At 33.0% G+C, this 14,384-nt stretch overlaps 1 protein-coding gene across 1 annotated transcript in view; it reads right to left on the bottom strand.

Moving 5' to 3' along the window:
• Window positions 1-12,368, bottom strand: part of Tnni3k (TNNI3 interacting kinase) — a 285,107-nt gene extending 272,739 nt beyond the window's left edge. The window contains exons 1-2 of the mRNA XM_078027764.1: window positions 12,356-12,368; window positions 11,319-11,427 (exon numbers count right to left, since the gene is read on the bottom strand). Coding sequence (XP_077883890.1) covers window positions 11,319-11,427; window positions 12,356-12,368 — 122 coding nt within the window. The remainder of the gene's footprint in view (window positions 1-11,318; window positions 11,428-12,355) is intronic.
• Window positions 12,369-14,384: the final 2,016 nt, after the last annotated feature.

The raw sequence follows: 14,384 nt of genomic DNA, 5'->3' as shown, positions 1-14,384 counted from the left end.
GGTCAATTTCAAGCTGCCTTCTACCTATTCAAATCTCCAACAGCTTTAGAGAGACAGTAAAGTCTTTGGTGGAGGAGCCTAGGACTCTTATCATTTGTAAAGTACTTATACATGAAAGGCACTATGAATTCAGAACATTATCATCAAGGCACCCAGTTAGGAACATCAAAAGGTATTGGAATTTTAAAATAGAAAAGAGAAAAGTGTTATTCTCCAGAGTACTGCCAAAAAAGACAGAGAAGGGGGGGGAGAGGCAGAGAGAGAGAGAGAGAGAGAGAGAGAGAGAGAGAGAGAGAGAGCGCCTCCAAATCTAAGGTAATTCAAGGAACTCAGTGAAATGCTTTAATTAGCAATGGCAAACCCAGTGGTTTGTTTTCATAGACATGGTAATATTCTTCTTCCCTTCTTGCTTTCAATGTTTAACTTCTCAGCAGTAAAGTCTACTGACTTATTTATATTGGAAAAACACTGGAAATGCATTTAGCTCACAGAGGCCTGAGGTTCTGACTTCAAATAGTATAGGTGTTCTGCAGACCTGAACTCCACTCTTCAAGCTAGGCGGACTGGAGTTTTCTCTTTGCGTTTGTAGGAAATCAGTGTCCATAAATACAAAGGGAAAGAAGACTATCAGGTCACTGAGGACAAAGATTCAGAGGCTCTGAGCTGCTCTGGCATTTCTTTCTTGGTCCGTCTGTTATCCATCATATGAAACACACAACAAGCTCACACAAGACAGGAAACAAAGTGCTGGGGTGAGGAAGAGAGGGAGGCCTCTGTTAATGTAAACAACTATATAATCTGCAGCCTAAGAGCAAAACAAGAAAGAATGCCCTTTATGTTGAGTTGACCATAATGAACTTAATGACAAATACTAAAAGAATAAAAAGTTTGGAATCTCCTTGTGTAGAAAAAAAAGCGATCTGAAAAAGTCAGTTTTTCAATGTGTATCAACATTATATGGCAATACTTGTCATTTTTTGGTTTGTTTTCAAATTGCAAAGGAAGTTCATGTCAATGATGTAGTCAATATTTAATGGCTTGGTTTTCTTAGTTATCATACAGGGCTGGTGCCTTTCAAGAAACTGAGGCAGCATACCCATCCTTCAAACCCCAATTCTTGCCATTAAGTCAGAAAGATTTCAGACATGTTGTTCAGAGTAACGGATATAAATTTATTGGAGGGATAGCAAAAAGGAAATGGGACACTCTCAAAGGAAAGAGTTAATCCTCTCAAAGAAGAGAGGGACCATATGCCTCTCCTGTACTCCAGTATTATTGGGGAGCCCAGAGAAGTTTCCAGAGAATCTCAGTGAGAGAAATAGAAAGTCTGGTGGTTCATTTTCAGAATATAGTCTTAATTGGATCCAATTATAGCTATTTTAATTATAGTCCTTCCCTTTTCCTGGTCTTATTTTAAAATTAGCCAATTGTGTAGATTGTACCCCTGAGCTCCTCCAATTGGGGGAAAGAGCAGCACTGTTAGGGATATAAACAGCAAATACCTCCTTAAAAACTCTCTGCTCCCCCTTAGGGGCAGAATCACAGCTTCTGGGACAGGAGGCCCCTGTATTTCTCCTTTGCTAGCAAAACAATAAATTTTTTTTCCTGTTTTTCAAAACAGTGTCCTCATTATTGTATTGGCATCAGCATCGGGGACAGGTACTGAATTTTCAGTAACATCATTGACATTTTTTCAGACCTGCATTTCTCCTGCAGATAACAGGTAGTTTGCTAAGGAATGTGACATATCCTGTTCACTTAAGCCACCATGGCTCTAGGTAAATTGCTTCTTGGAAAAGAAAGTATGTGGGGGTCAGCACAGTGGGCTTATTTTATAGAATTATTTTCTTAGCCTCATGTTCCCACTATTCTCATCTGTCTGTCCCCTATTAATTACATTCTAATCCTATCCTGATTTGTATTTATAATTTGGGCAAGTTATTTAACCTCTCCAAGCTGCATTTTCTTCAATTATAGAATAGGTAAAATGATACATAATGATATTGTGTTGTTGTAAGGAATAAATGAGGTTAAGTATTTACTACAGTGTCTGGCATATGATATGTAATCAAAAATGATTAGTGTATTGGTGTTACTATTATTACCAATTTCATGTGAATGTACAACTTTAGTTTTGAAGGATAAATCTCAGAAGTCTTTTATCACAAATTTTTATACCAATTTGACCTTTCACATTTAATAATTTATAAAATTTTCTGATTTTCTCAATCAGTTCTATTTATATAAGTATTTTATGCTCACAGTGACTCTTAGGCTCATATTAAATTGTCTGATTTTGACTTTTTTAAGGAACCCACTGAGTTCACTATTGTTGCATCCAGCACCTGTCAGTAATTCAGGAGCAACTTTTGGAGTCACAGTGTTGTAATACAAATTTGGAAACCTCATTCAGAAAATGTGGTATATATACACAATGGAATATTACTAAGCTATAAAGAAGAGAGAAATTATGGAATTTGCTGGTAAATGGATGGAACTGGTGGCTATCATGCTAAATAAAATAAGCCAATCCCCAAAAAACAAAGGCCGAATATTCTCTCTGATGTACAAATGCTAACACACAATAGGTGAGAGGGGATAGAAGTTCATTGGATTAGACAAAGGGGAATGAAGGGAAGGGAGGGGTGATGGAAACAGGAAAGACAGAATGAATCAAAACATAACTTTTCTATGTTCATATATGAATACACAACAATGTAACTCCACATCATGTACAACCACAGAATAGGAAGTTATATTCCATGCATTTATAATATGTCAAAATACACTCTACTGTCATGTATATCTAAGAAAAATAAAAATAAAAAATATTTTGACTGGAAAAAAAATATAATACTTATTAGAAATAAGTTGTCATAGGCAACACTATTTTGAAACATATCCTCCATCCTAGAACAAGAGTCATCTCATAATTACAGTATTCTTGCATCACAAGAAAGGAAATTGCCCTCTAGGACTAAAATCCTGAAAACTCCTCATCTGTAAGAAGGTGACATCCCAAGGACCCTTCCCTGACAACCCCCACAGCAACTGCCTAATTGAAAAAAATCACGCCCCTCATTCCCTTCTGTCTACCCTAGACTATAAGAAGAGTCCCAGTCTCCACTGGACCCACTCCACAGGTTTGTCCTGAATACTGTAGCCCTATGTTACTGTTGAGTTGCCTCTTTATGCTCTTTATTCAGTTCCTTCCTTACTATACTATTTTCAATACTGGAGGTATATGAAGAACAAAAAATCCAAGAGGAGATGAAAGAGGTTGAAATGAAAATTGCTTTATTGAAGAAGATAGACTCAATTGCTTTCTTATTTCATAATCTAACTTTGATGATCCATTCAACAAGTCTGGCACATCACCTACTAAACACATCACCTACTAAACACATCACCTACTAAACACTTCTAAGTGGTTCACATCTGCTCTCAATACTCATTTCAGGTTGTTTTCAACAATGATATAAGGTACACACTACACTAATTCCTGGGTCCTTTAAATGTATCAATCCTAAGAATATTCATACTAGAGAGAATCCTGCCACTCTGTAGCATTAGCAAAGATCTCTAAAAACCTGATCAGCTTTCAAAAACAAAAAAGAAAAAAAAATCTTAAACATCGAATAAAAAGAAAATTCAAGATGCCGATGTCCGCTTTTTTATTTAAAAGCAATATTAAACTAAATGAATGCCTACTTTTTATAAATAAAACTGAAAGCATGGTTAGATTTATGACTTCTTATGCAATGACTATTCTAAAGGATAATTCACTGAATCTTGAACTGGCCTTTCATCCATAACTGACTCAGTACAGAACCTTACAGAATTCCATGTTTAAAATTGAGCTATTGTTTGTTGCTTTTGTACTTCCCTTCCATCTCCTTAAACTCTTGCAACTTCTATTCATGTCAACAAAATGAGTCAACAGGGAATACACTCTTAAAATTTGGGGGATTCAAGAAGGATTTTTATATCACAATTTTTAGCTTGACTTTAATAATTAGAATGTAAATTTTAAAAAAACAACAATAAGAGTTACTTTCTGGGCTGGGAACAGGGCTCAGTGGTAGAGCAGTGTCTAGCATTTGCAAGGCCCTGGTTTGATCTCCAGTGTGTGTGTGTGTGTGTGTGTGTGTGTGTGTGTGTGTGTGTGTGTGTATTAGTTAGGAATAGTCTACAGTTTCCCAAACCAATCATTTAAGTTTCAAATGTCTAATTCTAACTTCTTGTGTAATTCCTTAAATATTTTTACCATAAAACCCCTAGTGCATGGGTGTGCACACACACACATGAATTTCTTCCTAAATTTGAATCATAATTCTCATTTCCCATCATCTTGTAGTCAAACATTTTTGTTTTGATACATTAGATTAAAATATTTAAGATTTCAAAGCAACTATTCCTAGGAGAGAAATTAGGCTTTCTCTTCTTTTGTCTCCTAAAGTAGCTGTGTATGTATATGTCATTTATGAAATCTGATACACTAGACTCAATTTGTTATAATTTGCCCTTACATTTAATTCCTAATTAAAATGAAGTAACAATTATGAAAATAGTTCTAATAGTAAATTGTGTCTTTAATTATTAAAAATGGTAGTTTTGTAACTGCAGGTTACTTTTATTGTAGCATAATGAACTCTTTTTTCTTGGCCTTTATCTTTTATCCAGGAAAGTATGCAGTTTTGTGATCCAATTAAACTTCTTTCTGGTGATTTCATCCTTTCAAGAAGATACCTGACATGACCAAGAGTGGAAATTTATTAAAGTATAACATTTGTACAGTTGATCCAAAAATGGCACATTGCTGTACAAAGTATACAGAGATGACAGATTTTTTAAAAATTAATTTACTAACTGAAATTAAGGGAAAATCCAAGAAGGCAGAAAGAAAATCAGGATTTGTTAGGGATAGTCTACAGTTTCCCAAATCAATCATTTAAGTTTAAAATGACTAGTTGTAACTTCTTATGTAATTCCTTATAGATTTTTCCCATAAAACAATATAAACAAAATTTAACCAGATCTTTTCCTAATATATACCCTCAAGAAACATCCAGAAACATATTTATTCAATATCACCCAGATCAAATATACAAACATACAATATGAATTTCATTCATTTATTCACTAATTCATAATTATTGAGATACAGTGACAGAGTAGAAAAATATAAAATTTGGTTAGCAACTAATTATTGCATAAGGTTTATATGAAGTTTAAATAAGTTATATATTATAATACTTTCATAAATATTAACTGCTAGAATAATTTATACTAAAACATTGGTATGGATTGTTTTTCTTTTTTATTGTTTTGGTTTTGAGAAGGTAGAAAGGGAAGAAATGTAAGAGGTAGTACGGGAAGCAAAGGAGGAAGAGAAAAAAGACAAAAGAAGGGAAATAAAAGCCAATAAGACTCAAAACTAAAGATAAGAAAGAAGAAAGTGAGACAGAGAAAGGAGAGAGATTTTAAGTTTTACTTCTACAAACAAATAAACAAAAATCAGAGGAGCTGGCTTTGGTTAATATGGATTTCATTCCAAGTCTTTTTGGTTTTGATGGTGCTTTTTGTCTTGTTCTATTTCATTGCTACTTGTCATAATACACTACTCAAACATGCCAAATAATATTTCCATTCTATTTTAATTATAACATGACACTAACTCCCTAATATCCTACTAAGCATCTTGATATAAAATTTCTACTCTTAAATAAGGTCAGCCTGAAACATTTTTGAGGCTATTCATTTTGTAATAAATAAATTACATAGTTGGCTATAATTCAGCAAGAGGTTTTTAGAAGATTTATCATTTGAAGGATGAATATGGTGGAATGCAGCTGGGCCCAGAGAACATTTTCAGGGAGAAAATGAACAGGAAGGTACTTATCAGAAAGCATCCTTCATGATGTTCTTTTTTATCCCCCCATGTCTTCAGATTATTGTGTGGCTTCTTTCATGAAACAGAACATTTTTTGACCATTTTTGTACACTTAATAAACGTAATTAATTTCAAAGTATGATATTATCATTATTCACCAAAGCATATCTATTCAGTGCCAAACATATTAAAAATGAGAAAAAAATACATTGTTTTTAGACTGTGTTAATAAGAATCATGGTATTGAAAAACTACAACTCCTCTGAAATCTTCTCATATTGCTCTAAATTTCATGTTAAATATTAAGTAGATAAAAAGTAGACTTGATAAAGAAATTGGCAAACAGATTTAAAGTTTTTTACGACTTAATTTACCAGAACAATGTAATTTAATTGAGAGCCTTTTAAAAGTAGCATATGAAGAACCATATGAATGGTTTCAAGATTTGTGGGAAGTTAACAGGTATTGCCTGAATGAAGGACGGAGGGAATTTTTAAAAAGTATAATCTTCTAGCTTCCCTAAGGAAAGTTCTAATGGATAGCACATAAAAAAAATTGTAGGATACCATGAGGAAATTAAAAAATTTTGAAACATAATTCTGATCTATTTCTATTTCCCTCTCATAGGTTGAGAACCAAGATTATAAAGATAATACTTTTTGAAATCAAAGATGAATGAAACTCCAGTTCAACTATACAATTGTGCAACCTAGTTCAAGTCAGTTTAATTTGATTAGCTTCATTATCTTCAGGTATAAAATGGAAATTTCAATACCTATTTCAGAAGATTAAATAAACCATAATGATTAGTTTTTAACTAGGTTAGACATTATGACACTTTAATAATTATTAACTACTGTAATAATTTTTACTAAAGCCTCAATATGAATTATTTTCACTTTTTATTGTTTTGTTCTTTACAAGATGGAGAAGAGATGAAGGAGGTAGTATGCCGTGGGATTGAGAATGAAGGCAAAAAGAGGGAAAGTGAAAGTAAGATAAAACTGTTGAGTTTTGCCATGTGTTAGATAGTGTGCACTTTACACATACACAGTGAGGATTATATGAGCTTATGCTAATGCATATAAAAGTACTTGGCAGTATGCCTGGTATATGGTAAGCACTAAGTTATTAGTTTGTTTTCCTTTGAGTGCTATATACATAGTTATCATAAATAAATGCAAATATAAATATGGTAGAAGACAAAGAAGTACTTTTAATAAACACATAATATGAGGGGCTGAAGGGACAGACCTAGAAGGAGACAAAGACAACATCATGTAAGAAGTGGTGTTTTACTGTTAAACATAAAGATCAGAGGCAGCACAGAACAGGAAATGATAATTGTACTACAACATATCACTTCTGTCTTTTTTACTTTTCTGTTCCTCTTCTTTATCTCTTTGTTAACCATTCATTACTTCAACAAATGTCTAAAGTTAGGAGTGAATGCCACATATGGCAGAAGATGAAAGAACATTCCATTTCCATTCCCTTTGTTTCCCACATCAAGCTCTCATTCCAAAGCTGCTATAAAATGACATAAGGAAGATAATGATGTAGAATTTTTTGTCTAAATTAAGTTTAGTGCTATACTGCTTTTTTATTATATTGTGGGTAAAATCTATGACAGGGAGATTGCATATTTGAGCTGATAGAGCAATGGTGCATTATGTAAAGTCTTGTTTAATGAACAGAATTAGCATCTACCAAGAATGCCATAAATTTGTGAGCAAATCAACATATAAAAACAAATAGACCTGGGTTTATATAAGAGAGCCTCTACCAGTGACTCTGGTATGCATCTCTTTGAATACCATGTACAATTTTCTTGCTACTTACATTTTTAGGGAAAGGCTGATGTCAAGTAGCTGTTTGTTATGGAAGTACTCTTTGCATTGTTTTCACTATGATTAAGGATGAGAAATAGAGATTCTGATATTTATTTAGCCCCTAGATATTCAATGTGATTTCATAAATAGTATATATAATTTTCCTAACTACTCATAAAATTCGGTGGATGAGCTGATGAGTAAGACTTTATATTCTTGGCACAATTTGCTTTCTTTGTCATCCATCATTTTATTCCAGAGAAAGAACATTCTCAGAATACTGACCTATAAAAACAATTGAGTATCTTTTCAGGTGGTGCTACCTTCCAGGATGGAGTCAGGTAAAAATATAGTACTATATTTGCATGTGTGTGTGTGTATGTGTGTCTGTGTAACACTCCTGGCTTTCTGCAGACTATATCAGGTAATTTATTTTCTAGTCTGATGTCCTTCATCCCTTTTACCAATATCACCCCAGGCAAAGATTTTTTTCTCACAACTGATATCTTTCTATTGTTTTTGAAGGTTAGCATAAGTATTCTTTTTACAATGTATAAATATTACCCAAAGAACATGTTAATAAATAAATAATAAATCAGATTCTTAGATATCATCCCCACAGAATCTGATTCAGTCACAAAATCTCTAAGATTGAGTCACAAAATCTATAATTGTAGCAAATACAACAGACTACTTTAACTTAGAACGTCCTCGCCCATGAGAAGCCTGACTCTAGAATGTGGGTAATTCTGTTCCCAGCATTATTATCAACACTTCTGGCTAATGGGACATTTATGTAGCTTCCTTCATGTCTTTAGCACCAAACTAGTAATCTTCCTCTACAAATTGCCCTACCCTTATTCTCAAGAAATTTGACATCCATTTTGATGAGCTTGTCAATACTCAGGTCTTGAACTTCTTCAAAAATCAATGACAATCTTCAAGAACTTTATTCCAGATTTTGGTATCATCCTGAATTGCTTCAATTTTTTACAATTTTTAGTTCTGAATATATTCTCTTCATATGAAAATATTTTATCTTAACTTTTTCATTTTTTCTTAATGAGCTATGTTATTACCATTTCATAATGAAGTTCTCTGTCCTTATTCTATCCTTATTTAGCTAATTATAGAAACCTCCAATTTTTCAATAACTGTTGTGTTTGACTTATTTTTAGCATTCATTTCTCTCCCTTTCACAAATATCCTGTTAGGTAGCTATCATTAATCTCATTTTACAGATTCAAATGAGGATCCAGGAGATTAAGAAACATATTGAAGGGTATACAGCTTTTATATAAGAACCCAGATTTAAAACCATTTCTTTATGACCCAAACCAGTACCCTGAGTGGCAGAGCTTTCCTACTCAAATCATTTGGTCAAGAAATTATTTTTACTTACCTCTTCTAGAATTCCTATGGCACTCACACATTCTTGCTAGACACCTTTACTTAACTATGCTCTTTATCTCTGATGCTTTTTAAAATCAACAAATAAATCAAAACCCATTTTAGCATTTATATATTCTATATATAAATAGCTCTCATGGAAGACAGTTATAGCCGATGAGATATATATATATATATATATATATATATATATATAAACTGTATATGTATATATGTGTATATATACATATATATACATATGACTGATAATATATGACTATATATGACTATATATGAGACTATATATATATGACTGTATATATGTATGTGTATATATACATATGACTGATATATGTGTGTGTGTATATAGATACACAAACACACACACACACACACACACACACACACACACACACACCAATCTCTACAGAATCTATTAGTAAATTCCTGAAGCAAGAAGTAGTGTATAGTATGAAGGGTTGTCCATGGAGTCAGGCAGATCTTTTAAGTCACATTTCAGCATTTACTAACCTTGTTATCTTGACAAGTCACATGTCTTGTCTTTAGTTTATTATACACCAAAATCAATATTATCTACCATATAGGCTTATAGTGAAGATTAAATAATGCCTTATATTTGATATTTCTAGAATAATGCCTTGAACATAGCTGATAGTGAACAAATTCTGGACTGTAAATTTTCTAACACTGATTTCTACTTCTCACCCTTAGAACTAACCAGCAAAAATCATTTCATTTATTGGGTCTATAAGAAATGTCAGCTATCAGAGGAATTGTTAAGACAGCTGGGAGCTAATGAGGTACCAAAAAAAAAAAAACAACAACAACAACAAGAAAACTCTATATTTCAAAGGTATTAAGTTCAAACTAATTATCAAAAGATTATATTTAGTATTAGCTAAACTTAACATATGTGCCCAATATTTCCTAAATTACAAATAAATAAATAGATGAGGGTTTGACTTCACAAAGTTGAGAAAAATCTCTTCAGCGTCTCATTTCATTCAGTATATTTAATTTTGTCAATAAGAGGTAGAGGTGTTATGATTAAGTTCTACACGCGTATTCCTTTTTCAACAAAATAAATATGTATGTACAAATCTTCTGTACCAAAGTGTCAATCATATCTCTACAAGAATGCCAAATGTTCTCCTATACCACAGAATCATGTGATTCTACTTGAAAAAGTTGCATTCCACTGGTATCTCATCACAAATGTCCATGTTGAGTGCATCATTTGGGACTAGAGAGAATCAACTGTTTCTCAAACAATAAATTGAATATCTGTGAAGACCTTATTAATTTTATTGACAAATTTCATATAAACTATAGGATTCATGGATGATTTTATTTACTAGTTACGTGATGTTTATAATATACTTATTATGTCTGAATTTCTTTTGAAAAATCTGAAATCACTTCGTCATTGCTTTATACTTGTTTTCTAAATAAAATAGAGTTCTTTGCCATGAGTGCATTATATGAGTAATACACCTGGAAATGGGCATATTTAATTGTTCTATGTTTATGTTTTCCTCAGTATATAACTATACCAAAGTGCATCTAGTTTCCCTTCCTTTCTGAACATTCTCTGTCCTCCCATGGTTGTGATACTATCCCAGATTATCTTTTCTCGTGTTATTATAAAACAAACCCCACTAAAAGCTTGAGGTCAATATTTTATGTTGTTATATGATTGTTTGGGTACAGAATTATACTCATTTTCATTAAGGGACAGCCTTTCAATGTCCAGAGACAAGAGAGTTTAGGAGAATTGAACTTACCTCAGTAGTTCAAAGAAGGGCAATGTGGCTAACATATTGCCACCATAGGAAAAGATAAGATTGTTTAGACCATAACAGTTTGGGTTCAAAGGCTAGCCCTTATGTTCCACTGTTTTTAAAACTTTAGTAAGGAGAGAATGCAAGTTCTACTAAGGAGGTGAGATAGTTGCACATTGAGAGGCATACAAAAAGAGATAACCTGACACTCTAAGGCAGAACATGACTGGCTATATCTAAGGTTTTATGGATATGTATTCTCTTTTTATCTTTCTGTCTTTCTCCTTCCCTTCCTATTCCCCCCTCAGATTCACACACAGTAAAAGGATATATCTAAAAACAAGATCATTAATGAAGACCCTTGACCCTTCTACAAAGAAGTTTTGTCTCTGAGAACATTACCCAAATATATTCCTTAGTTCTGTAAATTCTTTTTCCTTGATCTGCAGGTCATCTTCTAATCTTCCTATTATAATAACATAAGATTCACTGACTTTCTTCTTCCATTCGTCTAGCAAAGAAAAACAAATGAGATTGATTGATGGTTGTGTTTTGCAAAATGTAGACACAGATCATAACACACAAGTAATCAAAACCCTGTTTTTTATTCTGGATTCTACAATACTTAATTTAAATTACTGATTGTGAGTTTAAAATGCAGATGTTTATATTTAAAATGCAATCATATTGAATTGTAGTAATTAAGAATCCATTTGATATTGGATTATATATTTACATAGAAGAATATATTTGACTTATTTCATTTGATTTTATTGCATTTTAATTATAGCAATCTCTAGCTGTTAGAGTTTTTAGGTTTTAAGTACTAGATACTTAAAGATATAATTCTAAAATCTCTATATTCAACAGTATTCTAATTTTTTTATATAACATTATACCAAGGAATTAAAATAATATTTTATAAGAAATTTTTTGTTTTCTGTAAATACCTTTCAGAGAAAAAATAGTTAAGTTCAGATACTCTTCCCGACACTTTTACATAATGCATTGTAATATCTTCTGTATACAAATTAACACATAATCCAATGAGTTATTTAGTTATTTGTAACTATAATTGAACCATTACATTTAAGAAACTGAGAAAAATTACCAGTACACGTTTGGGTTGGTCTAGATTTATAATTCCCCATTTGTCAGAAGTTTTTCTTTTTCTCCAATGCAGTTCTTCAGGTCACAGGATTCCAAGTTCAAGTGCAGTGACAGTCCAGTTGAAAAATACTTTGATAGTCTGGCTAAAAATAAGCAAGCTGCCAAATGGAATGTCATGCAATGATGACAAAGAACAAAACTCTGTGTGCCTTCAGGGGTGGAATTATAAAGGGAAGTAATCAGTCTGTTTAAAAGAGCTATACAAACTATAAACAGCAAATGTTTCAATAGGATTATTTGCATTTATTAACTGACCTACCCATAAATACCTTGACTGACCATCTAATAAGTAAATCTAAAAAGTGGTTCAAATACATATGAGCTTCACTAAAATGCTATTGAAATGATCTAGATCTTCTTTCAGGATCCTTTTTCTCCTCAGCCAAGATAATGGCTGTTGGAAAAGTGTTTGGTGATAGAATTTGTTTACATAAATAATTAATGGATTGATACTCTATGGCTTGTATTAATAGAAATAAATGTAAATTTTTGCCTACATAAGTGCTATGAAATAATATTTGTAGGAATTTTCAAAATAAATCATGACTCATTTATACTAATTGATTATTCTGATCATAACTATTAAAGATAAGAATCTAAGATACAGAGATTTATAAACAGTGTTTCACAAAATAATAAGAACAATAAGAATTAGGATAAAGAGCTTGGATGTTGGCTGCCTGCCAGATAATAATCTAAAAGCCTTACATCCATTTTGTCATTGTTACCTCATATACTCCTATAAGGTAGATATTCACATTTTATGAATGAGACAATTCAAAGTTGCTAATATGTGGTAGAATCTGAAATCATTTCTGGGACTACTTGACTTGAACATCAGGGCTGGATAGTATTATTGATAGGTCTCTTATATTCCTCCTTCATTCATCTATCTTTATTTCAGGGGGTATAACTTTTTTGTATGCATATTTTTCTGTTGATATAAATGAACCTGGGGTATGAAGCAGAATAAATGAAAACCATAGGAAAAATTTTATCAGATTTTTAAACTGCATAGTTTTTCTAAATAATCTTATTATACCTAGAAGGTATAAACCTGAATCTTGAAGTTCACCTGTAAAGAATATACTTTTAATTTAACACATATAGATTTTATATTTACTATTTTATTCAACATTCCAACAACTTTTGAAGCAAATACTTAGACAAATTCAGGACTGCCCACACCATTTTCTATGCAAAGATAATCTAAGTTCCTAAGGAATAGGTTTCCATATTGTCAAGAAAAAGTTGAAGTAGAATTTGGCTCACAGGCATATCTGTCCTTGCCTGGTTATAACCTCCTTCTCTTTCCTTATCAGTACCTGCTGTTGTGACTGTTGATAGCTACCATGATGCAGGAACCTCTTGTTTCTTGGTTTATATATTCTTTGTATACATTCTCCTTGTTTGAATGCCAGAATGGTCGTGAGGGAAATATAGAAGGGTTTAAATAGTCAGGACAAGATGACAAGTGAAGAAGTGGGGGGCAGGGCAAGAACAAAGGAACACGATTACGTTTTCTGATTAGGTCAACTTCCTAGTTGACAAAAGTGGTAATGGACACAAGCAGGGAACCTAGTCAGACAGACACTTCCATATTCATGCTCCTAAGCAGGGATTCAATAAAAAACTAAAACAGATGTGTGGACAGAGGGGCCACCAATCAATAAGTGAAGAGAATGTGGACAGGAGAGGAGATAAGGAAAGGAGGAAATTCCAGAGACCACAAAAAGAACAAACCAAAACTCCCCCACCACATTCCCAGCTCTGAGGAACCTTCTCTTTAGAGAAGTCTAGCTATCTGTTGCTTTTGCAATAAACCTACTTTTTGTTTGCCCTCTCTGTGTCCTGTTCTTCAAGTCTTTGCTGAAACAAAGGCAACAAACCCAGCACCCCTAGATGGTAACAGTCAGTGCCCGAAACTGTCCCTCAGCATGGTGTGATCCCCATTCCCTAATTTTGAAAGTCTTTGCTTTCCCCAGATACACTGTCCACAGGTCCATTAGCCCAGGAACTGGACTTCCTTAATGTATTTAAATCTTTTAATTAGTTAATTAATTAATGGTTTGTAGAGGGAATTGGACCTACCAGCTCTAAACCACTGAGCTACTTCCCCAGTCCTTTTTTTTTTTTTTTTTAATTTGAGATAGGGTCTCACTAAGTTGCTTAGGGCCCCTATAAATTGTTGAGGATGGTCTTAAATTTGGGATCCTCCTGCCTGAGCCTCACAAATCTCTGGGATTACACACTTAGCTGGGATTACAAATTTATGCCACCAGGCTTGGCTAATGCTTT

This window comes from Ictidomys tridecemlineatus, chromosome 11 (assembly GCF_052094955.1).
Source record: "Ictidomys tridecemlineatus isolate mIctTri1 chromosome 11, mIctTri1.hap1, whole genome shotgun sequence".
NCBI classification, from domain to species: domain Eukaryota; kingdom Metazoa; phylum Chordata; class Mammalia; order Rodentia; family Sciuridae; genus Ictidomys; species Ictidomys tridecemlineatus.
Note: the sequence above shows the minus strand (reverse complement) of the source record. Positions and strands in the feature narration are given on the sequence as shown.